At 37.4% G+C, this 27,541-nt stretch overlaps 2 protein-coding genes and 1 long non-coding RNA gene across 5 annotated transcripts in view; 1 reads left to right on the forward strand and 2 right to left on the reverse strand.

Moving 5' to 3' along the window:
* The window catches only part of LOC309478300, a 175,395-nt gene that overhangs the window by 40,131 nt on the left and 107,723 nt on the right, over positions 1-27,541 (reverse strand). The gene's annotated exons all lie outside the window — the stretch shown is intronic.
* Positions 13,715-21,736, forward strand: LOC309496998 (uncharacterized protein). Its single transcript, XM_082167233.1, has 15 exons — positions 13,715-14,798; positions 15,118-15,368; positions 15,526-15,739; positions 15,884-15,959; positions 16,053-16,312; positions 16,558-16,662; positions 16,756-16,826; positions 18,348-18,442; positions 18,931-19,134; positions 19,375-19,461; positions 20,206-20,465; positions 20,582-20,710; positions 20,877-21,017; positions 21,125-21,254; positions 21,346-21,736. Exons 1-15 carry the CDS (start codon positions 14,763-14,765, stop codon positions 21,573-21,575), a joined length of 2,289 nt encoding a protein of 762 aa, XP_082023359.1. The 5' UTR covers positions 13,715-14,762; the 3' UTR covers positions 21,576-21,736.
* Positions 21,743-25,932, reverse strand: LOC309497007 (uncharacterized protein). 3 transcript variants are annotated; one of them, XM_082167244.1, is made up of 9 exons: positions 25,154-25,932; positions 24,412-24,493; positions 23,490-24,163; positions 23,331-23,376; positions 23,165-23,256; positions 22,859-22,969; positions 22,495-22,762; positions 22,244-22,301; positions 21,810-22,083 (listed from the first exon to the last, which is right to left on the reverse strand). In XM_082167244.1, exons 2-9 carry the CDS (start codon positions 24,445-24,447, stop codon positions 22,061-22,063), a joined length of 1,308 nt encoding a protein of 435 aa, XP_082023370.1. In that variant the 5' UTR covers positions 24,448-24,493; positions 25,154-25,932; the 3' UTR covers positions 21,810-22,060. The 3 variants fall into 3 exon arrangements, with proteins under 3 accessions (XP_082023369.1, XP_082023370.1, XP_082023371.1); XM_082167245.1 differs by having other exon boundaries at positions 21,811-22,083; positions 22,244-22,330; XM_082167243.1 differs by lacking the exon at positions 22,244-22,301 and having other exon boundaries at positions 21,743-22,083.

Here is a 27,541-nt window from a genome sequence, read left to right on the forward strand (position 1 = left end):
CACTGCCCTTACATAGGTTGTTTAAGTAAGGGAAGGGAATGGGATCTCAAGGATTAAGGGGACTTGTTCTGATTGGTTCATTTTTTTTATTTTTTTTACTTGTTTATGTCACACTCAATATGGATATTTATTATGTTCTTAAAGCATTATGGAAAATTCTAAATTGTCTGATTTGAGATTTACAAGTTGGAATGTCCGGGGACTCAATAAGTTAACTAAATTGAAACAAGTTATGAACAGGCTTAAAAACTCGCATTCTAAAATAGTTTTTCTTCAGGAAGCCCATCTTACAATTTCTGAAATTAAACATGTACGATGAAGATGGCCTGGTCAAGTTGTACACGCAACGTATAATAATTATGCTCGAGGCGTTCTAATTCTTATCCATAAGACAATTCCTTTTGTTCAAGACCCTCAAGGAAGGTTTGTTATTGCTCAGGGTAATATACTTTCTATTGCATTAAATCTGGCTAGCATCTACGGACCTAATGAAGACAAACCCACATTTTTTGAAAATGTCTTTTTAACTTTATCGTCTTTACACGGCCTAAACATAATAGGTGGGGACTTTAATTGTACTTTGGACCCTCTGGTAGATCGATCAACAAAATCCGATCCCCAAAAATCTCAATCTAGGAAAACCATAATACAATATACACTCACCTAAAGGATTATTAGGAACACCTGTACAATTTCTCATTAATGCAATTATCTAATCAACCAATCACATGGCAGTTGCTTCAATGCATTTAGGGGTGTGGTCCTGGTCAAGACAATCTCCTGAACTCCAAACTGAATGTCAGAATGGGAAAGAAAGGTGATTTAAGCAATTTTGAGCGTGGCATGGTTGTTGGTGCCAGACGGGCCGGTCTGAGTATTTCACAATCTGCTCAGTTACTGGGATTTTCACGCACAACCATTTCTAGGGTTTACAAAGAATGGTGTGAAAAGGGAAAAACATCCAGTATGCGGCAGTCCTGTGGGCGAAAATGCCTTGTTGATGCTAGAGGTCAGAGGAGAATGGGCCGACTGATTCAAGCTGATAGAAGAGCAACTTTGACTGAAATAACCACTCGTTACAACCGAGGTATGCAGCAAAGCATTTGTGAAGCCACAACACGCACAACCTTGAGGCGGATGGGCTACAACAGCAGAAGACCCCACCGGGTACCACTCATCTCCACTACAAATAGGAAAAAGAGGCTACAATTTGCACAAGCTCACCAAAATTGGACAGTTGAAGACTGGAAAAATGTTGCCTGGTCTGATGAGTCTCGAATTCTGTTGAGACATTCAGATGGTAGAGTCAGAATTTGGCGTAAACAGAATGAGAACATGGATCCATCATGCCTTGTTACCACTGTGCAGGCTGGTGGTGGTGGTGTAATGGTGTGGGGGATGTTTTCTTGGCACACTTTAGGCCCCTTAGTGCCAATTGGGCATCGTTTAAATGCCACGGCCTACCTGAGCATTGTTTCTGACCATGTCCATCCCTTTATGACCACCATGTACCCATCCTCTGATGGCTACTTCCAGCAGGATAATGCACCATGTCACAAAGCTCGAATCATTTCAAATTGGTTTCTTGAACATGACAATGAGTTCACTGTACTAAAATGGCCCCCACAGTCACCAGATCTCAACCCAATAGAGCATCTTTGGGATGTGGTGGAACGGGAGCTTCGTGCCCTGGATGTGCATCCCACAAATCTCCATCAACTGCAAGATGCTATCCTATCAATATGGGCCAACATTTCTAAAGAATGCTTTCAGCACCTTGTTGAATCAATGCCACGTAGAATTAAGGCAGTTCTGAAGGCGAAAGGGGGATTCCTAATAATCCTTTAGGTGAGTGTATGACTGACTTGAATTTGACAGAGATATGGAGGAAACTTAACCCAGGTAAATTGGAATACTCCTGTTATTCAGGGATACATAAATCTAGATCACATATTGATTATTTTTTAGTATCTCAAGAATTGGTATCAAAAATCAAAAACTGTTGGTATGATTGTATAGTTATAAGTGACCATTCGCCCATTTCCTTATCTATATTTTTTGACAAGCTAAAAATATCTCCCACTAACTGGCATCTGCAGGTGGCTCCAAAATCCAGAGTTTGTTAAATATGTTGAAAAGAAGATTGACATTTATTTTGAAATTAATACTGATCAAACTAATGCATCAATTAGATGGGAAGCGTTTAAAGCCTACATTAGAGGGGAAATTATCAGTTTCACAAGCACTAGAAGCAGGCGCGTCGTTAGACATGGGCATCCGGGGCTTCACAATTTATTGATAATTATTATTAGGCAAAGTGGCAAGCAGCACGAGTCCACGAGCCGTGAGAGCAGGGCGTGGCCAGTAGCGCGAGTGTTAATGAGTCACCTGAATTCAAGTTCAAGCACCGGTTTCAAGTTTCTCACGGATGAACTTCGGGGGCGCGCGCACCGCACCGGTTTAAAAAAAAAAACGCAGTCAGCACCGCCGCACAGTCTTCAGTCACACCAGATGTTGTCAGGCTATATGTCAGTAAAACTCAGAAAAACTAACTTACTTACGTCGTGCCAGCCGTTTGCTCGCGGCGCGCACTCTTCAGTCACGCAAATGCGGCGTGCCCTGTATCACGCAAAATAAACTAGCATGTAACGTCGTGTTCTGTCGTCAATTAAGTATTAAAATAACCAAAAGGGAGATTAAAGCTGCGTCAAAACTATATGTCGGGGCTTTTGTATTCCTTTGTAGGCTACATAAATGTTACACATTTTGGCGTAGCCCTTCTCAATTTTCATTATTAATATTCTAATATTTTATCAATATTGCAAAGTCATCAAAACTGACTAAATATTTTGTGACCAAAAATGTGAAAAATAGGCCTACATCTAGCCTAAATGATCGTTCATGACATTCTTTTAACTATAAGCAACCCAATTTGTCTAGATCTGTATTATTTCCTTTGTATAATGTGCTTAAATATTGCTGCGCAGTCGTGTGATTTAGTCTGCTTGATTAACATTATTACAATGTATTCCTATTTAACTCTGATATGTAGCCTATATATAAGGTCCTCGAATGTGTTCGAATAATTCACCAGCATCAGCCTTTTCACAGTTTCTATCACTCCGCTTGTCTGTGTCTGCACAACTTGCATCATTAGGCCAGTAATGGTGACAAGTGACTGTCTTTATGAGTGAACAATTGAAATTTAATTGAACTGATTTAATAGTGCCAAAAACATTGATTAACTCAAGAAAGAAACAAGTTGCTGAAACCAATCTTTAATGCTAAAAAGTTTACATCTATGCAAAATAATCCTTGAAAGATTTCTCATTTAAGGCCATTCCTGTTTGGAATATGTGGTTGTGTAATGTCAACAATAAGCAGAAACATTTTGCATTTCCATTATATAGTGTGGATAATTCATTTCAACATTTATCCTCATTCTCATGTTTAAGAATCTGTTATCTGCTTGACAAATAATTTATGCTACTGCCCACTGACATGCTTTTAAAGCTATTGTTATCAAAAAATGTTGGCCTTCAAACACCTTAAAATGCACATACTGTATGTAGGTCTGAGAAATACAAAATTTCTCGGGGGAGCATGCCCCCGAACCCCCCTAACTACCTCACATTTTAATGTGTGTGTCTGTGTGGTAGTATGGCCTGGTGTGGCTACAGTGCCTGGACTGAATTTTTTAACCAGTCTGCCCCCCTGCATATAGGCCTAAAATATACATTATTCTCTGTATCGAATCATGTTATCTTGTTACCCAGCCCCTGATGTTTTGGGCTCAGCCCCTGGTGTTTTTAAAACCTAGAAACGCCCCTGACTAGAAGCAAGGAACAAAAGTCAGAAATGGTTAAATTAGAGAAACAAATAAAATCATTAGAAATAGACATAAATAAGCATGAGGATTATGGCAAACAAAAACAATTACTAGTTCTATGAGCGCAATACAACAAGCTTACAAGTGATAAGGCAGCAAAAAGTCTACTGTCGCTAAACCAAGCTTTTTATGATCAGGGGGAAAAGGCTGGTAAATTGTTAGCATGGAGAATTAAAAAAATAGAATCTGAAAGAGCCATTAATGGCATAACCACACAATCAGGTGGGATCACGAATGATCCACAATATATTAATAATGCATTCAAAGACTTTTATCAATCATTGTATAGATCAGAATCTTCTGCCGACTTTGTTGATCGAGATGCTTTTCTTGACCATCTTCAATTTCAAGTACTCACTGAGGAGGTCAGGAAGGAATTGGATAATGATATAACTGAACAAGAATTATTGCAAGCCATAAAAAGCGTAAATTCAGGTAAAGTTCCTGGGCCTGACAGCTTGCCTATAGAATTATACAAAACTTTTCAGAAGCAGTTGTTAACTCCGCTTTTGAATATGTTTAACCCTTTCACACGTAAGTTTAAAATATTCTGGCTGACCCCCCAGCGTGAGTTTTTCAAGGCGACCGTTATTTAGAATGTGTCACTTTATGGTGTCCATGGTGACGCGTCATTGCTTGTCACGTGACACACCGCAGCAACAACAGAGCTGAATGAATGACGATCTGCTTTTATGTCATTTTTCCTTTTTTATTCAAAATATTCACAAATTTGTTAGATATGACATGAAACATCTGATATTCCGATTGTCAAATATATGCAAGTGGAAGTATTTTGTTGTTTGAACACATTTATAACGATCGCGTTAGTTCAGCTGTATTCGCGATGGGCGCCGCCATCTTAGTTTGTGCCGCAGACGCAGTTCAGAGAATCGGATCTGTTGGATTTACAACCAATGGCGATTCTAGGGGGTGGCCTGGGGTGGCCGGGGCCACCCCTGAAAGCTCATTGGCCACCCCTGTGGCCACCCCAGATCTGATAGGTAGGTCAAGTTCGTCAACACAAGAAACGAGAAATGTTGTCAATCAGTGATGACAGCTGATCAACTGATTTAGGGCCAGTTTCACATTTTTAACTAACACAGTATCGGTCGTACTGAGACTGTGAGAGCTGATTTCTGCTCAGCGGACGTTTGGCCATGCAGGTCAGATGACCCATGAGATAAGAGCACGCGCGCTGCACGGTGCACCTGCTGCTGCTGGTCCGTGAAACAAGAGGACGGTCACACAGTTGCAACAATACAACAACGATAAAAACGCTGGAATCAGTCGATTGAGAGGTATGGTCGGGACCCAACGCAACAGAGTGCGGCACGGGAATATAGATCTGATGGCCGAGTGCGGGCGCGGGCGGTAATGCACTCGTGTGTCGATTCGCGGGAGTCGGGACTCCCGCAAAATAGAATTATCTATAAATTGAACAAATAAAAACGAATAAATTGTCATTCATCTGTTGCACAAAAGCAACAAGAACAACTAAAACAAAATAGAAACGATTTACAGGCCAGAGTCTCTATTTATAACATGTTTGCAGCGTTGAACAATGTAACCAATCACAGACATATGTGTTGATTTCTTGAACGCAATGGCCAATCAGATGCAATTAAGATAGAATTCCCTCACCACTCAAAATGGACTTTTTGTTCAGTGCTGAATTCTGCATACTGGCAAATCATCTATTATATCAAACAAAGTGTAGATAATATGAAAGATTAATTCTGCAGCCAGTTTCATTGATAATAACAGAGATTTGTGAGATGGCGATGAACTGAGATGTCAGCTTTTTAGGAATTATTAAGTGAGAAATCCGTCCCGCGCAGGTCTCTAATGTAGACTTTAAAAACAAACCACTAACATTATATTTACATTAACAGTAGCCTAGGCTGCAATCTAGTGTATGTAAACCTTTTTGCAGATAAACACAAATGCATTTTCGGACAAGTTAATGGCCAATGAGTCATATCCCCCACTATGGCAATTAATAACAGACTATAGTAAACACATTTCCTAAATAGGCCTGTGACTGTATCTTACATTTTATGAAATAGTACCATTATTTAAAAATAAAGTTTGCACTTTGTTACTATTATTAAAATCCTCTATTGTTCATAAGAGTTTAAAGGTTTACATAACATTACTTTATAGTATATATGGCCACCCCACTCTAGTTTTGTGTCCCATCTTGGCCACCCCAGTAAAAATGTCCTGGATACGCCACTGTTTACAACACGTGAATTCATCCACTTCTCCCGAAATACATAAAAGTAAGTGGCAGGTGAACTGGGAGAAGAATAGTGTAAACTTTAAAGTTACTCACACAATGTGTATCTGATGAATAAAACTAATTATAATGGAAAGGATTATTATTGCCTCTTCCTTTGACATCAGTGTGTATTTTATAAACTCTAAATGTATTGTTTTTTTAGTACTTATATGTCTGAAACCTAAAATAAACATTATGTGGTTGAAAACACTGAAAAGTTGTGATATATGACAGCTCTGAGCGCACCTGTCTCTGGCTCAGCGCCAGCCAACGCGCGAAAGCCCATTTGAATTTAGCAGTTGATCACGTCATGCACTGACCGTTCTAATCACACCGGTGTGATCGTACGCTCCAGGGACCAGCCTAGACTGATCACACCGGTGTGATCGTACGTGCGAAAGGGTTAATGAATCATTTGATATTGGTAACCTACCTCCAACTTTAAGACTTGCTACAATAACTCTTATTTTAAAACCTGGTAAAGCATCAACTGATTGCTCATCATACAGGCCAATTAGTCTCATGGGAGTGGACACAAAAATATGATGTAAAGTTCTTGCTAAAAGACTAGACCCATATGTCCCTTTTTTAGTGCATAATGATCAGAATGGATTTGTAAGGAGCCGTCAGGGCTTTCATAACATTAGACGAGTCCTTAATATAATTCACAGTAATAATAATGCCAGAGACAATGCACTATTGTCTTTAGATGCAAGACAGGCATTTGATAGAATAGAGTGGCCCTATTTGTTCAATGTATTGCCGAGATATGGAATTGGGGGAAAGTTTTTAAAATGGATACAGTTACTATACACTGGCCCTGTGGCATGTGTAAGGACTAATAACAATTTATCAAGCCAAATAACCCTAGAAAGATCAACCCGTCAGGGCTGCCCTCTGTCCCCATTATTGTTTGTTCTGGCCATTGAGCCGCTAGCCATATCTATTCGAAATGAAGCAAATCTGTCAGGAATTACTATTGGAGACCAAGAACATAGAATATCGCTATACGCAGATGATGTGATACTTTTTTTGTCCAAATTATCAACTAGCATACCAGCAATATTACAATTAATTAATAGGTTTGGTAAGTTTTCGGGATATAATATTAATGACACAAAATCTTCCATACTCTTCCTAAACAAGGAGGAAAGGAGTAACCCAGTCATAAGATCGCCATTTATTTTAATGCAAGAGAAGGATTTACATATCTTGGAGCTAAGATTACCCCCCAAATTAATCAAATTGTTAAAGCAAATTATGATCCGCTAATGGGTGAAGTACGTGAATCAATTGAAAAATGGACAACAATGCCCATATCAATGATTGGCCGAATTAATTTGATTAAGATGGTAACTCTGTCGAAATTTTTATACCTGTTTCAGTCACTCCCACTGCCACTGCCAAAAAATGTTTTTAAGGAAATTAACAAGATTCTTAGTAGGTTTATCTGGAACAATAGAAAATCTAGACTTAGGCTTAGACTACTGTATCTTCCATATGACAGGGGGGGTTTACAGATGCCGAGTTTACAGTGGTACTACTGGGCCGCTCAGCTTCGATGCGCTATGTTTTACTTCCTCACACGGTCTCCTCCAGCCTGGGTTTCTATTGAGCAAACAATATCTAAGCTCCCATTAAGATTATACTTATATTCATCAGATCCAAAGACCTTAAAAAAACAAACAACAAATCCTTTCCTAAAGAATACCATTGATATATGGTTCAAAGCTCACAAACATATTGGTGATACACCACCTATTTCTCAGTTCTCTCCTATTTGGAGTAATGCACAGTTCACTCCGGGCAGGGCAGACGGCGGTTTTAAAGGGATACTCCACTTTTTTTGGAAATAGGCTCATTTTACAACTCCCCCAGAGTTAAACAGTTGAGTTTTACCGTTTTCGAATCCATTCAGCCGATCTCCGGGTCTGGCATTACCACTTTTAGCATAGCTTAGCATAGATCATTGAATCGGACAGGACCATTAGCATCTCTCTCAAAAAAATGACCAAAGAGTTTCGATATTTTTCCTATTTAAAACTTGACCCTTCTGTAGTTACATCGTGTACTAAGACCGACATTAAATGAAAAGTTGCGATTTTCTAGGCTGATATGGCTAGGAACTATACTCTCATTCCTGCGTAATAATCAAGAAACTTTGCTGCCGTACCATGAGTCCAGCAGGCGTAATGATGATGCAGTGCCTGAAAATAGTCCCCAGCTCGGTAACTTCCAACGTGACCGGGACTAAGTTTGTCTAACCTATTAGACCTATTTTCAGGCGCTGCGTCATATCATTACGCCTGCTGGACTCATGGTACGGCAGTTAACGTACATTACAAGGGGTAAAGCACAGCAATTTTAAGAGATGTGGGCACCTTTAATTGATTTCCTTAAGAAATAAGAGGGTGCATGTATTAATGTTTTGAGTGTGACATATTTTTGTTCTGTTCTGTTTTATTTTAATTACTGCTTTAATTATTTTCCTTTTGGTGATATAATTTTTGTTATTTGGTTATTGTTTGTTTTATTGGAAAATCAATAAAAAACATTGTTAAAATTTTTTTTTTTTTTTAAACGTGACATGTTTGACTATAGTCAACACTATTATTCCAGACATACGCAGCCGAAAGAGAGCTTGTGAGTTTTTCAACATCTTTCATCTTCCAGGCTGCGGTGGCACTACGTTAGCCATGCATGTCTTATGGACTCTCAAAGATAAATTTCGTTGTGCAGTGCTGAAGGAAACAACTGATGATTATTCTACCGTAGCCGAACCGGTTGTGAAGCTACTAACACATAAGACAAAAGAGAAACCTACACGACTTCCTGTTTTAATCATGATTGATGACTTCCAAGACATTTCCCATCATGTAAAAAAGCGCCAACTTCAATTGGGGAGGAGTGCTTGAAGCAAAACATTTTTTCAAAGTCTCCACAATTCATTATAGTCAACTGCATGAGAGCTGGAGGCGTGAGGAGGCGGTGCGTCCTCGAAACACGGACTCCCTGCCAGTCATGATTGAGGGTGTGGCTGAGAGTGAGGAAGCAGAGAATGTGAGACCTCTGGGCCGTACTGGGTACTCCACCAGAGTAGACATTGTCTGGCTGAGGGCCTGCGCCACGTCTTTTGGCGCCCGGAGGGTACCCTTGTGCAGCTCCTTGAGAGCTTTTGCCTGTTGGATCTGTAGGATGGCCATGGCATGCAGGGCGGAGACAGCTCTCCCCTGGCGGTGTAAGCCATAGCAGCCAGGGCTGCTGTCGTCTTACCCACCTTGGCCACTTTGTGGCACAAGTGCACCACAATTGCACGCTTCACCTGTATAATGTCCACATAACCTTTGCCGGCCATGCCATTAAGGGTCTAGTGGAGGAGGCAGAAGAACAGCTTCGGGCAGTAAAAGGTGCCTTCCATGTTTTCTGAGCTGCAGGCAAAGTAGCAATTAAAATTGCTGTTTTCGTAGTGTTCTCCTGATATCAATTAAAATTGTTGTTAAATGCTCTTTGCTTTTAGAAATTTACTCTTTAGTAGAGGTGAATTGGAAAGAGTGATTGCTGTGAAACCACTCGGCTCCGAAGCAAAATATGAATGAAGTGAGTAATGCCGGTCCTATTTATACCCGGGTATATATGTCCGGGTAGGTGTGACTCGGCATGCAAATTTCACTGGCTAATGTTCATTGGCTCATTTTGTTACCACTTAGAGGTGATTGGGCTCCCAGGAGAGACCCCAATACGTCAGTATCAACATAACATAAAATGTGACTGACTGAATGGGAACTATATATGCCTGAGAATTTTTCCTTTTTAGGGTCGCGTCTTGTGACATGACATCGCGTCGTGTTTTTGGTTTGTTTAGATGACTTTAGTCTGTGTTGCGTTTATATATCAGTCAAACTACAATAAATTTCATTTGGAAGCAAGCCGAGACCCCTGAAAAGGTGACAAAGTAATCGCACCAGTGTTCATTTTAATTCAACCAAACCTGCCTAGTGTAAACACGCCCCAAAATATTTCAGTTGGCAGCAACAGGCTGCTATCATTAGCTCAGTCAAATATTATAAGTGGAGCCAATAAAAAAAAAAGACTAAAATGCATGTTTGAGCTGTTTCAAATGAAAGCAACTTGCACTGACATATCTTAAAAAGTCAGTGCCATTGTTTTGTCTCAAGGTGCACAGCAGTAATGTATTTTTCTAAGGCATGATTATAAAATCTACTTAGAAGTCCTAATTAAACTAAGGCCTAATCCTGGCTTAATCTAAGCACTGTCTGTGAAACCACAAACCAGGCGTTAGTTTACCAAAAATTGTAGTAGCAACTGTCTATTTCTCACTGTCACAAATGGGAAAACATTTAAAAAATGGAAATACATTAAACAAAATTACTTTACTAAACACTTTATCAAGATATTCCAAGATATTTGGTAAAAATGCCTTATTTTACAAAAAGAAAAACACTGAATATTACTTAGGGAATAACAAATGTCCTCAAACTTTATGCAAGTCTTGAAAAGGTGTAATTGTTAAAATGGTCAAAAGGACAGATAATAACAAACTATGTGACCTATTGAAATGTGTTTCTGGTTGTTAAATATTTGGGTCGGGGACAGTTGTACTTGACAATAACATTCACAAACTTTAATTTGTTACAGACAAATGTGGGAACATTACATCAAAATTTGAGATAAATGGTGAAAAAATACTTAAAGCAACTAGTGTCACAACCATCCCTGGTCTTCCCTTCCATCATGCTTATCTAATAAATGAAGAGATAAATAAACGTTTGTCTGACTTACCGAATCAAGGGACAGAATTCAGATGCTGTTTTGGTTTTGGAATTTGAGCTCTTTTGGGTATTTCATGTCAACACCTGTTTCACACATGGAGGGATTAGGGAACTATTTAATAAGACTTGTTTTGCTTAATACAGACTGTACATCTGTAAATGTTATTAGAAATTAAGTTAGTCATTAAATTAAAATTAATTTAATTCTATATGGTTCATAAAAGGCAACGGCAACTGCAAACACACTCCTGTTTAAAAAACAAAACAAAAAAACAGGAAAATAATACTATTAAATGGCATTTGATGTCTTCAAAATGTGATACAAACAACGTACAATATCATTTAAGGAACGGCTCATTTTCACTAGCCCAGTTACTTTTAAAAACTTTTTACATTGTTACTTTTTGCAACATGAATTCTGCATAGATTCAGTACATCAACTTCTCTGTACTGGAAGCTGTCAGCTGGTTAATTGCTGTTACATCTACAGAAGGAACAGATGTACTTATAAAGTCTGCTGTCAAATCCGAGTTCAGACTCATGGGATGTTTTTGTACATGTTATGTGGCCTTATGATCCTTTTGTATCATGCTGAAGCCTGCTTTCTCAGAGGATTCTGAATTTTCAAGTTGATTAGTTCTACAAGGATGGTTTTAAGTCAGAATCTCATGAATGCACCATTGAACCACTGTTTTAAGGAAGTTGGTTAGGGAAAATAAATAATCAAATTTCCATTTAATGCAAACCACCATTTCCTCTGTGTAAACAAAATAACCCATTTGAATACTGCCTTAGAGTTCAGATCCAACTCTGCTCCAACACACCTGTCTGTATTTATCTAGTGCTGTGTGTTCATACATTCTTTGTTTAGCTCACGGGCAGCATTTAAAAACAAAATGACCACCTGTAGTTGGAAATCTACTCACCTTCAGATAAAAGTTGATATGTTTCACATATTAACAATATTTGGAGGGGACTAAAGTTATTGTTAAACGTTGAAATTTTATTAATTTAACTTTTACATTTTTCATAATCTGTCTATAAATATTTGTATCCCCCGGGATATGTCGCCCCTTTGGGGGTATAAATTCATTGAAAAAAGAATGCTTGATTGTCAATGCGTATTACAACATTTTAGTCAAATGTTTAAGCCATTTATTCTCTCTTAAACTAAACATTATTTGTAAAATTCTGTTGAACAATAATTAAAATGCCTATTTATTAATATATTAGCCTATGTAGCCTACCGAACCTTTGCTGAAAAACTTGTTTTCCTCAATCTACTTCATGCATTCTGGCCTCTGATAGCTCCTGTTTTTTTTTTTTTTTTTTTTTAATCAAGTAAAGCCTTTTTTGCTCAAAAATAATGAATTATTTTTAAGTAAATGCAAGATAAATATTTATTGAACTTGGTTTACTTGATTATTCATACATATTTGTTATGTTAAAAATATTAAATTATTTTAATACTTTTTTCATGTTAATGTAAATGTAAAATATTACAACAACAGGCTTTTGGTGAAATATGATAGGCAATGATAAATAGGCATTATAATTATTGTTAAACATAATTTTACAGATAATGTTTAGTTTAAGTTTTGAGAGAATAAATGGTTTAAAAATGTATCTAAAATGTTGTAGCACGCGTTACCAATCAAGCATTCTTTTTTCAATTAATTTATACCCCCAAAGTGGCGACATATCCTGGGGGATAGAACTATTAAAATAAAAAAAGTCTTGTATTAAAACAAATAAAAAAAATCATGAAATTGTATTGTTTGTGTCCTTATAAGAGCAATAAATACATTTTCTGATGTCTCTTTATGCTCTTGCCATTTTAAGGGTTAGCTTTTGTTACCTACATTACAGAAATGAAAACGTAAATGTAAAGCTTCTTTAGATTCGGTGGAGGGACTGTGATCTTACCTCGGTCAGAGACACCAGGCCAGCTCCCTCTTGTAGTTGTTGTTCAGAAAGAGCTTTGGTGATGATAACAGTCCAAAAATGTGCTGACCTGAACAACACCCAAACTTACTTCATCTCTTTGCATGGCTCCTCCCTCCTCCTCCACCTCCTTTACCTGTGTACCAGGAGGTGAACTCCACAATGAGCTCTAGGGTGTAGTATGGGAAAATGGGAGTGTGGTAAGTAGACAGACTTTACTTGTATTATCCCTTCTGTACCATTACACATGACTGTGTTGAAAAGCACTGTTACAACATCATCTTTAAATGTGCAAATGACACAACCACCATAACTTATGAGTTGATGCTAGACCACAGGTCTGATGGGAGGAACTACCGGTGGAGAAACAGGAAGACTGACTAAGTGTTCTTCCACTTTTTTACAAACTTTATCGGGACAAGCTTTACAAATTCAGATTCAAGAACTGAATTGCAATTTAAAAGGCATTTTCAATTCAGTTCTAAATGGAGCACAACCCTGATGTACAAAATATTATGAAACACTGTATAGTAATAATAATATAATAGGAGTGACAATCCTATTTAGCTGAACACACAATGTCACTTTTACACATCACCAAATAGATTTGAATTAATAACGACTTATACAACTATTATACATACAGTATATCCAACCTCACCCAAAAACATACAACATACTGTAGCAACTGTGTGATTGTTTATATCATCACAAAAATGCAATCTATATTATCATCCAGCAATATAGTAAAAGTTGGATACATACTTACATACAATACAATAATATAAGATTAAAAGATGTTTATTTAATATGGGATGATTATAGTCTCATTATGATTAATACATGCACACACAATTATCCATGTACTAGATACATTTTGTGAATGTATTTTACTAACCACAAACAAATGCCATTTAATTTGAATCTGTGGAATTCGGGATTGAATGAGTGTGCAGCAATTAGTACAAATACAGCCACGTTTGCGAATAAACATGTTCTGTTATCCATTAATAAATCAAAAATCGCTCATTCAAAAATGAATCCGTGCATTTGTGGATCAGAAGACACGCGTGCATTAATTGACATCTTGTTCGAATCGATCGTGTTCGGTTCATTTGGATTTTGAGACTTCCTTTTCGCAGTTTACAGCATTCCACCCACCCACACACACACACACAACTAACGAACATGCAGTGCTATTCATTAACGTGAACACGATTCGTAAATGCGTGTCACTATACAATGAAACAAATGCTTTTCAACCGGTGTATGTAGAATTAAGAATTGCATACATGGGCATCAATTTGTACAAATAAAGTCATGTTTGTGAGTATAAATGTTCTACTTTGTATTAACGTGTGACCATTTCCGCGTGCAAAAAGGAATCCGTGGATTTCTGGACCAGGCGACACGCCTGCATTTATTGATTCCTTGTTCGAGTCGATCCTGTTCGGTTCATTTGGATTTTGAGACTTACTTTCCGCAGTTTTCAGCACTGAAGATCCACACGCAACTGAAAGGCAAGGCAAGCAGCTACCACTAGATGGCAGTCGCAGAATTACCGAGCTTGTAGTCTTCAAATTTATCTAGTTAAAAAATAATGATAATAATAACGTTTATATTAAAATAAGTTTTAATTTGCATCAAGCTAATTGTGTACTGAATTATCGTTTGTCTTTATCGATTGCTTTATTTACACGTTAAATATAAGTGTAGTCACGTGGCTTACGCAATCACCAACCCCCCACCCCCGATCGGGGTCGAATCCCCTTCTAATACTGTCTATGGTCGAATCTAGTTTTGGACAGAGCCATTTTTTAAATCGATTATAGATTGTAGGACACACTGACTTAACATCATGGCGGGACAACCTGTGCCAGCGACTTCAACTGCTGTAAGTATTTTAATAACGTTCAGTGTTTTTTCATTTCTTTTTTTTCATTGATGGTAGCAGTAGCTACTAACATAGTAGTAGAGAACTGCAGCCTAATTTAAATTTATGAAGAATTTTATAAGGCAAATTTTTCGACACATTCGATGAAAGAAAATAGGCCTGTGTGTAGTAAGAGCAGGAGAAGAAAAGTGATTTGACAATAACTAACATAACAATTTTGGACCTTAACATGTTTTTAAACTTGACTCAGGTTAATTGTTTACTGAAGTGCATCGGGGCATATTTTTGTGTTAACTTGTTAATTATATTTTTTATATAGAACACTGTAGAGAGTATGGCTCAGGCCCTTGTCACAGCCATCTCCAGGGAGTTGTCCGCGGGCCACACTCAAAACAATGTTTCTGCACCTGTCAGGCCTCCTCAACGTGCCTCTAGCAACACCTTTACTCCCTCTATTACCCCCTCTATTACTCCCTCTATTACCCCCTCTATTATTCCCTCTATTACCCCCTCTATTACTCTCTCTACCAGCACTGATGCATCTGCCAGAGTCAACCAGGCTTTAAAGAGGTAGAATTATTATATTAACACATTATTTAATGGTTTGTTTTGTACATTTTTGACAAAGTTTTGTATCATATTTTAATTATAATGTAATATTACTCATTCTCTGAACTGAATGCAACTTCATACTTTTGAATGCTGTTATTAACTTGCATTTTCTTAGACAGTTTCCAAATATGTTTAGTGCAAAAACCGACGCAAAGAGAGGCAAAGGTCGCATTCCAAAGACGGTGCCTATCAAGTGCACAGACCTCACAGTCTGTGTTCTGCCATCGCCAACAACCCTAACCCCGAAGCCTACAGTAGAGCTGGAACTGGCACAGGCAGGGTTGGGGAAAAGGGTAGTGACAATTGCAGAGGACTGCAAACATATGGATGTAAGTGGTTATATGTCTGATTATTTGGTATATTTGAATGCTTTTAGTATTCAAAAAGCTATATGGAATGTTGACATTTGTTCTATTACCTGGTGTAAATTTGAAATCTTATGTTTAACTTTTGAATGAATGATCTATTTATAGATAGTAACAATTATGGAGGAAGAGTTCCCCAAACTTCAACCACTACAGGGACGGTGGATGTTTTATAAAGCAACTGGTAAATATGGGGATTTAGAAGTTTGAAGAGCTCAGTTAACTAATGATCATCTATCAATTTGGATCCATTCATTAAATACAAATTCTGTTGCAGGAGGAAGTGGCCAGAGAAGAATGACTCTCATCTCCATGGACACAGAGGGTTACTCTGGTCGGCAAATTCGGTCTGTCTCGAACTGTGGAAAAAATGTCCTTTTTTTGGTGCCCCTTCAGGAGGAGATGGACACTCAGCCTCTTCCCTACAATTCAGCAGAATTTGCAAAGATGCCAAAGGTGCCCTGTGTCACCTGCAACACCACCATGCCACTGCAAATGTTGGCTTTGCATGCCGAGGAGTGCAAACTAAATTCCAATGTGAGTTTTTTACACATCTGCACCAATTGTGAGTTTTGTATAGCCATATTGTCACAGCAGCAAAATACGTTTTTTATTTACGTTACACACAATTTGGTTTTTATTTAAATAAATATATTCGATCCACAATGACTGTATGTGTACATATTGTGAAACATGTTCACACCAATGACAATAACTTTAACTAATAACTTTAACTAAATGTAACTAATGTAACAGAGGTTAATATAATTTTGAAATGACAGGAGAAGATTGATCTTGTCATTGTGGAGGATGGTAATGACAACTTAGAGGAGGAGGTCACAAATATTGCTGCAGGTGCCAGAGATGTTTCCGAAGACAGCCTTGCGGTAATGCTTATTTCTCAAATTTGATTGCATTTAAAACAAGACTTACTTTCCTGCTAACTTTTACAATTTGTATACATTTTCTTGTCATTACAGATGTGCCCTATATGCCAAAAGGAGTTGCCATTGTCTGTATTACCTTATCATGGCAGTTTATGTGCTGAGAGGTATAAGTTGTGTTTTTAAAATTAACTTTGATATTTGCTTGGCACTAAAATCTTATTATAAGGATTTATGCAGTCAAGACCGTGGTTTCACAGACAAGGCTTAAGGTGGTCCCAGACTTAAAGACAACTGTTTTAACTAAAAGCGTATCTTAAAGGGATAGTTCACTTTAAAATGAAAATTCTGTCATTATTTACTCATCCTCATGTTGTTTCAAACCTGTATGAATTTCTTTCTTCTGCTGAACACAAAGGAAGATATTTTGAAGAATCTCGGTAAACAAACAGTTAACTGGAGCCATTGACTTCCATAGTAAGAAAAAACTTGAGGGTGAGTAAATGATGACAGAATTTTAATTTTAAAGTGAACTATCCATTTAAAATATGTCAGTGCCATACTTTAAATATGTCAAGTAATGTGTTTTTTTCTAAGGCATTTTTATAAAAGCTACTTAAATGTCCTAATTGAACTAAGGCCTAATCCTGGCTTAATCTAAATTCTGTCTGTGAAACCAGGGGCTTATACCATGAAGCCGGTTTAGGTGGCTAGCCAGCTGTGTTTCAGTTTAGTTTCCACCAACCCTGGGTTTTAGGTACTAGTATGAAAGTAGCTTGGCTTTAATAGGAGTTTGTCGCCATGGTATCTTACGCTGCATGGCTAACCTGCTCATGGGCAGGTTATGTTCTGGATTTGAGGTCTCAGACAGAAGTTTGACCAATCAGCTGTGGGCAAAGTGACACATCTGATGCGATAAAGTCACTCCACCTGTTTCTGCTCCAAACTAAAGGTCACTACACAGCAATTGATTTTTAAAGACAAAATCCTGTGGCTTATAGTAATGCAAATTTAGAATAATACATTTGTATCGTTTAAATATTATTTAAGTAATTATTATACCGTTAATCAATCAGGTACAATTTTTGTTCATATATTATTATTATGCAGAGTTTAAATTAATACATATATAAAGGTCATATAAATACGCTTTAGAATCAATAGATGAAGCTATAAAATGACTACATGTTCAGTTCTCTCTATACCTTTATCAACTGTATAAACTAACTTCACAAATTTTACTTGCACTGATATACAGTAGCGAGACTTTTACTTTTAGTCATCCTCTTATAGACAGCTGTTTTCTTCTTGCTGTGTAAATGTGTTCAAATTCTTAATATTTTAATTATTTTATTTAATGTGTGAATCGCGCTGCTTCTCTTGCGAGAAATGAATCGCAGTTTCACTCTTTCCCAGCATGCGATTGGCTGTTCGGTAGTTTGTTCAACTAGCATCATGGTACAGGCCCCAGGTCAATATGTATACTATGTTAGGCTATACTTGACATTACAAACAATAAAAGGCATGAATTCAGTTGTTATGAAGGCTTCTATGACCCATAGTTCTAAATGCTTGTGAGATGGATGGAGTAGGATTGTGCAGAGCACAACAACATAAACATTAAATTCTTTACAACTGCATCAGTGTTATTTGTAAGTTAAATGTTTTGTATTTTCCTTTGGTCTAAGATCATTCAGTACAAGTGTTTTTGAAGATGACATGGAGCAGCCAGGGCCATCGTCTGGAGGTCATTTATCCCGTATTTCAGGACCAGCAACAGAAGGTGAATTATACAATTGTGAATGTCTACAGTTATGGTCATACATTTGTGAGGTAATTAATAATTACATTTTATTGAATGGTATTTTATGATGTACATAAGTGAAAATTGTTGTATGCATTTGCAACACTGTTGTAAATTAAATGTAAAAATGTTTAAAAATGCATAAAATGAAAAGTTCTGAGACTATTACAGATTGAGGTCATCTCAATGCTACTACGCTCATACAATTCGAATCAAATGGAACTTGATCTTACATAAAACTTTAACTTTATTTTGACTAAAACCTGTATACATTTTATGACTCTTGTTCTTTATAGGGGCACATACTCAAAAATAGGATGAATGTATGGCTTGACTACATATGATATGCAATATCTCATGGGCTCCAACTATAATTATCCAACTACTTATCCAACTATAAGTCATTGTCTATTTAGTTTGATAAATTATTTTTAATGGTTCTAATTATTTTCTTTCTTTTTTTTTAGAATGGAAAACAGTGGAGAACCCTCAGGAGGCTGTACAGCTCTTCTTTGAGCATTTGCGTGAAGGAGGTAAAAGGCAGCCAACCCTTTTTCTGACACTGGATTCCAGGGATACTGATGAGGAACGGGACAGGTCCCTCATTTCATTTTACAAACAACAACGTGAAAAGAACCAGTGGGCTGCTCCATTTAACTGTCACATTCAAGGTATCAAGTTGATGATGATGTTTCTAAAACATATTAGTCAAATAAACAATTTACATCTCTAACACAGATATGATAAAAATATAAGATTTAATTTTATAATAATTGATAGCAATAGCATTGATACATGATGCTGAACCTGTACTGTAGGGAATAAGTCTGCATAAACCAGTAAAACTTAATCTATGATTATTATTTATTAATGGAACACTAATTCTTCTTTGAATATTTGGTGTTTTGTAGGAGACGCTGCAATTGGCATTGGAGTGACTAGACATATCCTGTCAACAGCAATTGCTAAATTAAAGCATGGATTTAAACTGAACTATGGTATGAAATATTGCTAATGCAGTTTTCACATAATTTAGCAAATTTACAGGACTATACATCAAGTTAAGTGAAGAAGTACATTTATTTAACAGCCATTTTAGGGTCCTCATAGAGAGTTATGTTTTTTGGCAAGCAGTATTTTTTGTTGTTGTTGATGGCCTGAACTGTCTAAGGGCCTGAACAATGTCTAGTAAACAGAAAATCTAATTTACCTTTAATACGAATCAAGATGTATCTAGCATTGCTATATGAATCAGACACAACATTATCTAGCAATCTATGTTTCTCAATCCAGCTTTAAAACTGGTAACACCTTACAATAACGTTTCTTTAGTTAACATTAGTTCAGTTAATTCCAACATTTACTAATACATTATTAAAATCAAAAGTTGTACTAACTATACTGATGTAGTACTCGAGTCCGGTCTCGAGACCGATTTCTGCTTTCTCGGACTCGACTCGGACTTGTTCCTTCAAAGACTCGGTCTTGACTCGGACTCGGCATAGGCGGTCTCATCCCCATCACTACTAACATTAAAAAGATTAATAAATATTGTAAGAAATGTATAGCTCATGGGTATTTCATTTTAGTTAATACATCAACTAATGTTTACAAATGAAACCTTATTTTAAAGGGTTGCTGTAAAAAATCTCAAAATAAAATTTAAGTTTTGAAAAAAAAAAATATATATTTTCAAGCTTGTTATGGTGAGTAATTTTCTAATTGCAATGTATTCTTATCAGGAAATGCAGCAGAGACCACTCTGTTTGAGGGGGAAATAGACCACCTTTTGCCCTCTGCATCAGCTGTACTTGTTGAGAGTGAACTTTTTGTGATGGCTGGAAGAATGATTGGCCACTCGTTAATCAATCAAGGTCCTGCTTTGTCAGGCCTAAGCCTGGCAATAGTTCATTCTTTGACAGGGGGCACAAAGGACACAGCTACCACAAATCTCTGTTTAGAGGACTGCCCAGACATTGAACAAAGGGAGACGATTCGTCTAGTGAGTAAAGAAAATTAACCTGGTCTTTCAACAGTGTTTTGTGGTTTCTGATGAAATGCAGACATCTAAAAAATAGCTGCTAATTCTGTGCACTAAATAATGCTTGTATTTTATAGCTGCTGAAAGATGAATGGACTGAGGATGAGACTTCACAAGTATCCAACCTTTGTTTGGAGTTTTACTTTGCAGTGCCAAACAAGAGGAGCAACAAGATGCTGCTCTTCCAACAGCTTCTCACTCATGCTGTAATATATTCTGTGTCCTCCTTTTTTGTCCTCAACAAAACTACAAAGTTAACAAACTTCATCAAAGAATCTTCTAGTTTATTATACATATTCATACTACTTATGATTGTTTTTTATATTATATTATTATTTGTATAATACTGGTTATTATTATCTTAATTTACAGGTCCTTGGCCGAGTCGGTGCTCAGCTAAAACAATTAAAAAAGGGGTTGAAGGACACTGGAGTCTGGCCACTTATCAGCTGTAGACCAGATGTGTTACCCCTGCTGTTCCCAAGAGAAAGTGAAGCTGAAATCACACCTGAGGTAAATTGTCAAAATGTGCAGAATTATAAATTCACTTAAAAAAAATATTTGTTTTGGACTTTGGTAGCATGACTTGAACACTGAATTCATATTTTTTGGAATTACAGATGATCCTGCAAGCCATCCAGTGGCCCCAACCACATCATACAGAAGACAGCGACGACAGCGATGCTGACGACATACAGCCTGAGAAACTTAATCTCGTTACAGGCCTTTTGAGAACCTTTGTTGAACATGGTAAATTTTTGTCTAATAAATAAAATATTATTTTTTCCTGTTATATGTGACCATTAAACAATAACTTATTTCTATCTCTTTTTTGTCTTAGCATCACCCAGCAACCTGAGGAAACTTCTCAAATTCTGGGTTGGATGGGAAGTAGTGCCACGCACCCTCACGCTGGAAGTAGTTCAGTCCAGTGGACCAAACCATTTACCAAAGGCATACACTTGTCAAGAGCGCATTCGCCTGCCAGATCACTATACCTCCCTCTCAGCTCTCACAGCTGACATGATGGTATGTCTGCAGTCTGTGGACAGTGGTTTTGGCCTTGTGTAGATGTTTATAAATTTCTTAAATCTTTTTTTTGATAATGTTGCTTGTCTATTAAATATGGCAATGTTAAAATAATATAATAATGTTTAATTTGGGCCGTTCACCCATTTTTGTGTTTTACATTTTGTAGTTTAATGAGATAGACTTAATGTTCAATGTGATATGGTCAATAAAAATCTTATCCAAAAACTCAGTTGTTTATTTGAATTGATTAAATTACATCTTAGGGTAAAAAAAATAGAATGTTTAGAAAAATCACCTTAAAAGCATTTCTTTTAAAAACATGCAACACTATCTAATTTTCAGCTAGCAAATTCTCAACATATTGAACTGTATTCAAATAAATGTCCATGCCATTGGACGCAGAGGGTTGTAGAGGATTAATATGTTCTCTCAGCATCTCCACTTGTTCAGGAGTTAGAGGGCTGTCGAACCGGGGAACATTCACCACAGTGTGTTGATCCACAATATACCCACTTTCCTCCCAGTCAATGTAAGGAATGTTCATCTCCTGAAATAAAACAACAGGGAAAGATTCACTGTTTTATTACGAAAGACTAATATTGGTTAATTCAATTACAGTGTTACAATCATCTTGAAAATCAACTTGGTCTGTAATATTTGGATTAAAGGCATAGTTCAACCAAAAATTAAAATTGTCATTTACTTACCCTCAAGTTGTTCAGTTGTTCCAAACCTGTATGAGTTTCTTAGTATAGTATTTCCTTCCTATTATGAAAGTCAAAGGGTGCCATCAACTGTGTGGTTACAAAAATTCTTTAAAATATCTTCTTTTTGGTTCAACAAAAGAAAAACTTGTACAGGTTTGGAACAACTTGAGGGTGAGTAAATGACTACATTTAAATTTCTGTGTAACCTATCCCTGTAAAATGATATTTTCTTTGTATAACTGCTTCAGTACCTCTGGGTTGTCAATGGGATTTTCCATCTGACCAACCACCCACAGTTGGTTTGGTGAGAGGTTTTGCTCTGTCCTCAATGGGTGGTTGTCCCATCCCTCACGAAACACATTGAGGTTTGCTTGCAGTCGGGGCAAAAATACATAATGGCAGCAAAACAGGTGAAGAGTGCTGCTCAAATCCAGCATGTCCTGTTCCTCTAGTGTGTGCAAGATTTGGTAGAACACGCTGGTGACTCCCATCCAGAGATCACGCCAGAGTCTCTCTACTCTTAATATTAAAAAGACAAATTTCAAAAAAGAATTACATTACAAGTATTTTAAGTAGTAAAAGACATTTAAACAATCTTAGATGAATCTATCTTGCCTCTGATTGTGCACACTTTTGCCTGCTATAAAGCAGTTACTCTCTGTCCCACGTACAGAAAACATCAGACGAGCCACGCCAACATTCTCTCCTCCTTGATCAGCTCGCACTCTAAACAAGAATATAACATACATAATGAAGAACCAACATTTTTTGTCAATATATCATCAAATGAATATTTATAAAATGCAATTATGTCAAATGTATTAATTGTACATTGTTTTTAACTTGTTAGTCTATAGGGAGTTTTTTTTTTTTTTTTTTACAGTACGCAATAAAAAATGATAATTTTTTTTATAGTTTTACTTCAGTGGGTATCCAAATTCCTCAACAGCCTGACTGAAGAAAGCTAGGGTTGTGTCAGATCGGTTGTTGTCTGCAGCTCCCAGGTACATTATCTATACAAAAGACAAGCATTTTAAGCACACATATCCAGTATATACTGTACTTTTAGATAAAAATGTGTGCTCACCTTGCGTGAAAAACCATCGATCCCAGCAAAGATCACTAAATTGTACCTGTAGAAAAATGCAATGCTTTTGAACTGTAAACTCTTGAATAATGTTGGAAATATTAAAACAGTCTATTGTAGAGCATAGTACATTTATTGTTTAATACATTCTCAAGTTACCTGATGAGTTTATGGTTTGTGTCTATATGTACTAAGTACTTTGGGCATGGCACTGAGTATGTTCTTCTGATTACACATCCCAACTGATTCATTCTTGAGAGAATCCCAAGACTATCCACACGGTGCATTGATGCTTTTACTCTGTTCCACTGCAGATGATGACCTTGCGCCTTAAGTGTCCCTTTAACCAATCTGTAGCCTGCATGTGGCATTCTTTCTTTGACTTGGGAAACAAGTCCATCAAGTTCTGCATCAGTGCAGGTACTGTACAGTCCCCTAACTGATAGATTGTTTTCGGCCATCCTCCTAAAGAGTGTAGCCCGGGAAACACCCAGCAAATTTGAAATCGTTGTAACAGGGAGTCCAATCTCCAGAAGATAGGCAATGTGATCTGTAGGCACCACAATCCTTGGACGCCTACTTGAACTTTGTCTTTCCACCTGAACAACTGATTGTGAAATTTGAGTGTGTCTGTGAATCTGGATTGCATTATGGAGTTCAGTTAATCTTTCTGTCACATCCTGAGACAGATGAACATGCTGTGCCACAGCATCAAGAAATACTACTTCCTGCCTACATACAAAATCCAAATAATCAATGTCAATTTGAGGTTGCTGAAGAGCATGTGTAACCCGTGCAAGTAATCTCTCCAGAATGTGGTCATGTAGTAATTCCTAAAGAGAAATGGAATAAAGAAACATGGAAAAATTATGAATGATTAAAATAAACCATGTTTTACATACGGTACATGTAAAAATGTATAGAACGGAGTTAACATTAACTTCATTAAGATTAAACTACGATGCTGGTGATGACGGAATTTGCGTAGGCTAACGTTACTTGACTAACGGGAAACCCAGCATTCTAGTCATGTTCTGGTTAGATTTGTCATCCAGTTATGTAGTTAAAATTTGTTACTTACCCAACCAGCTTGTTGGTTTAAAATGGTATTATCCATGTTTTAATTTTTTTTCGGGAGAATGCGAACAATGTCCATTGTCACCATAGACAGTATAAGAAATGGACAGAGTCATCTCATTGGAACTCAATTGAGGCAAGTGAAGCCCGTTTTCAGCGATTTTTTAGGACTTCCGTTCCTGACGCGCAGACTCAAACTGAGCTTGACGACGTAGATGTGACGTGAGCAACCCGTCTGTCTTCTAGTGGCTGTGGCATGAGAAATCTGAATCATTCCCTTCCGAATCTTGCAGAGACGGAGATCGTGAGTAGGAGGTGTCCATGAGCTAGGAGCAGGAGAAACTTTTGCTAGGTATTCTGATTAATTATTTTGTCATTTTGCCTCCACGTCTCCCCGATTGCACGCGAGCTTCTCCTCCCGTCAATACGGTAATCTCTCTACTGTGCGACAGAGAGTCGCGTGGTTATGACGCAATCGTTAGCCTACTTTTACAAAAACTGTTTTTACGGGGCCATAACTTAAGCTACAAGGTAATGGAGCATTTTATACATTGTCGTGTTTCTTTAGAAATAAATAATGGACAAATGGAGTCTTTAAACGCCTCAGATGTAAAGTTATTCGCTGTCAAAGTGACGCCAAAATGAATGGGAGTCAATGGGATGCTAACAGCAGGTGAAGTTCTGCTACAAGATGGTGGCACGCGGCCGGCTTCAACTTCCGGTCGACTTCCTTCCCGCTTGATTGTCACCCACCGGTTGTCAAACTAGGGCAGCCCAGCTCGGTAATTCTGCGACTGCCATCTAGTGGTAGCTGCTTGCCTTGCCTTTCAGTTGCGTGTGGATCTTCAGTGCTGAAAACTGCGGAAAGTAAGTCTCAAAATCCAAATGAACCGAACAGGATCGACTCGAACAAGGAATCAATAAATGCAGGCGTGTCGCCTGGTCCAGAAATCCACGGATTCCTTTTTGCACGCGGAAATGGTCACACGTTAATACAAAGTAGAACATTTATACTCACAAACATGACTTTATTTGTACAAATTGATGCCCATGTATGCAATTCTTAATTCTACATACACCGGTTGAAAAGCATTTGTTTCATTGTATAGTGACACGCATTTACGAATCGTGTTCACGTTAATGAATAGCACTGCATGTTCGTTAGTTGTGTGTGTGTGTGTGGGTGGGTGGAATGCTGTAAACTGCGAAAAGGAAGTCTCAAAATCCAAATGAACCGAACACGATCGATTCGAACAAGATGTCAATTAATGCACGCGTGTCTTCTGATCCACAAATGCACGGATTCATTTTTGAATGAGCGATTTTTGATTTATTAATGGATAACAGAACATGTTTATTCGCAAACGTGGCTGTATTTGTACTAATTGCTGCACACTCATTCAATCCCGAATTCCACAGATTCAAATTAAATGGCATTTGTTTGTGGTTAGTAAAATACATTCACAAAATGTATCTAGTACATGGATAATTGTGTGTGCATGTATTAATCATAATGAGACTATAATCATCCCATAATTTAAAGGTATTGTATAGCTTTTTAATGGGACAAAAAGATATGATAGATACGACAGAACAAGATAGGCTTAATAATCTTTCAGTGCGCAAAACCATTATAATATGAAACTCTTCAAAACACAGCGGCACAAACTGCTTATGCGCATCCCGGGTGCAGAACGATGTGCTAAGGGGTGGTATAATGCCCCTTTTTACAAGATGTAAAATTAGTCTCTGATGTCTCCAGATTGTGAATGTGAAGTTTTAGCTTAAAATACCCCACAGATAATTTTTTATAGCATGTTAAAATTGTCACTTTTTGAGGGTGAGCAAAAACACCCCGTTTTGTGTCCCTTTAAATGCAAATGAGCTGCTGCCAACTTTCAGCAAGAGGGCGGAGCTTCAAGCTTGTGTGTTTGCACTGCAGCTTCAATTAACTCAGACAGACATGCACTAACATATCAGAAATTGTTCAGAAACCGTTTCTTAATGGCAGTGGTGGACAGTAACGAAGTAAATGTAATTCGTTACTGTACTTAAGTAGCTTTTTTGCGTATCTGTACTTTACTGAAGTATTTAAATTTGGGAAGACTTTTACTTTAACTCCACTACATTTCAAAGTCAAATATCTTACTTTTTACTCTACTACATTTTCAAAATCAGTCGTTCCTTTTTATTTATGAGTGGATAAAAACTTAACTGGTCAAACGAGCCACCTATCACAGTAGCCTACAACGTGCGCTCTTTGTTTTGAACTTGCCTTGGTGGTATCTACTAAGCGCGAACCAGAGCCCTTAAATATGAGAGTTGCGACCATAGACAGTATATAAGAGGTTGCGACACACACGGCTTGTTCGACTTGAACCGGCGCTGCAAAGACCGATCAGTTTATGACAAAGTATAGAGCGAAATCGCGAGAGCGATTGAAAAGCATACAGAGCCGTCTACTCTCTAATCGCTCTTGCGGTATTTTAATGTCATTCACCGATTGGTCTGTGCAGTGTGCCGTTTCAAGTCGAACAAGCCTACTGTGATCTCGCCGCCGCGCGGTCAAGTGATTCGTGTAGCTCTCAATAGTTCCAAACAATTTGTGTTGCCAATAATTTTAAGCGGGGCAGAGAGCAGCAGCTATTATTGCAACAATTATCGGTAAATACTGACGCATAATGAAGATTGCTTATTACCTTGACACTAAAATTACTTGCATATAATAGCATTTTTTTTTTCTGAGGAGTAGCAGAAACACTGCATTAATACGTTTTGGTGTTTAATTTTGTAGGGAAATTGGCTGGTCCCATAATGTAGTGTGTATATATATATTCAATGGCATTGTGCAGGTTTATGTGAATGTATCATAACATTAGGATGTTTATAATTATGACCATAGACGCTTGTGAAAAATATGTACAGTAAATACTGTAAATGTATTATACCTTATGGGATCAGTCCCCTTCCGTCCAAAATTAAACACACAAAAAATGTATTCAATTCAAATATATATATATATATATATATATATATATATATATATATATATATATATATATATATATATATATATATAGACTAATTAATGTCATTTTATTAATAGATTGATGTGCCAAGAGTGACAGAGTCTT

This window comes from Leuciscus leuciscus (genome assembly GCF_965113295.1).
Source record: "Leuciscus leuciscus genome assembly, chromosome: 1".
Lineage (NCBI taxonomy): Eukaryota > Metazoa > Chordata > Actinopteri > Cypriniformes > Leuciscidae > Leuciscus > Leuciscus leuciscus.

Excerpts from the sequence above, each read along its gene's own strand:
- LOC309496998 (XM_082167233.1), top strand. The coding sequence starts at position 14,763 with ATGGCGGGACAACCTGTGCCAGCGACTTCAACTGCT. Across the intron at positions 18,443-18,930 it reads TTCAGGACCAGCAACAGAAG|AATGGAAAACAGTGGAGAAC; the intron begins GTGAATTATACA and ends CTTTTTTTTTAG. Across the intron at positions 21,255-21,345 it reads GAGAACCTTTGTTGAACATG|CATCACCCAGCAACCTGAGG; the intron begins GTAAATTTTTGT and ends TTTTTGTCTTAG.
- LOC309497007 (XM_082167243.1), bottom strand. The coding sequence starts at position 24,447 with ATGGATAATACCATTTTAAACCAACAAGCTGGTTGG. Across the intron at positions 23,377-23,489 it reads ACAAACCATAAACTCATCAG|GTACAATTTAGTGATCTTTG; the intron begins GTAACTTGAGAA and ends ATTTTTCTACAG. Across the intron at positions 22,970-23,164 it reads GAATTTGGATACCCACTGAA|AGTGCGAGCTGATCAAGGAG; the intron begins GTAAAACTATAA and ends ATTCTTGTTTAG.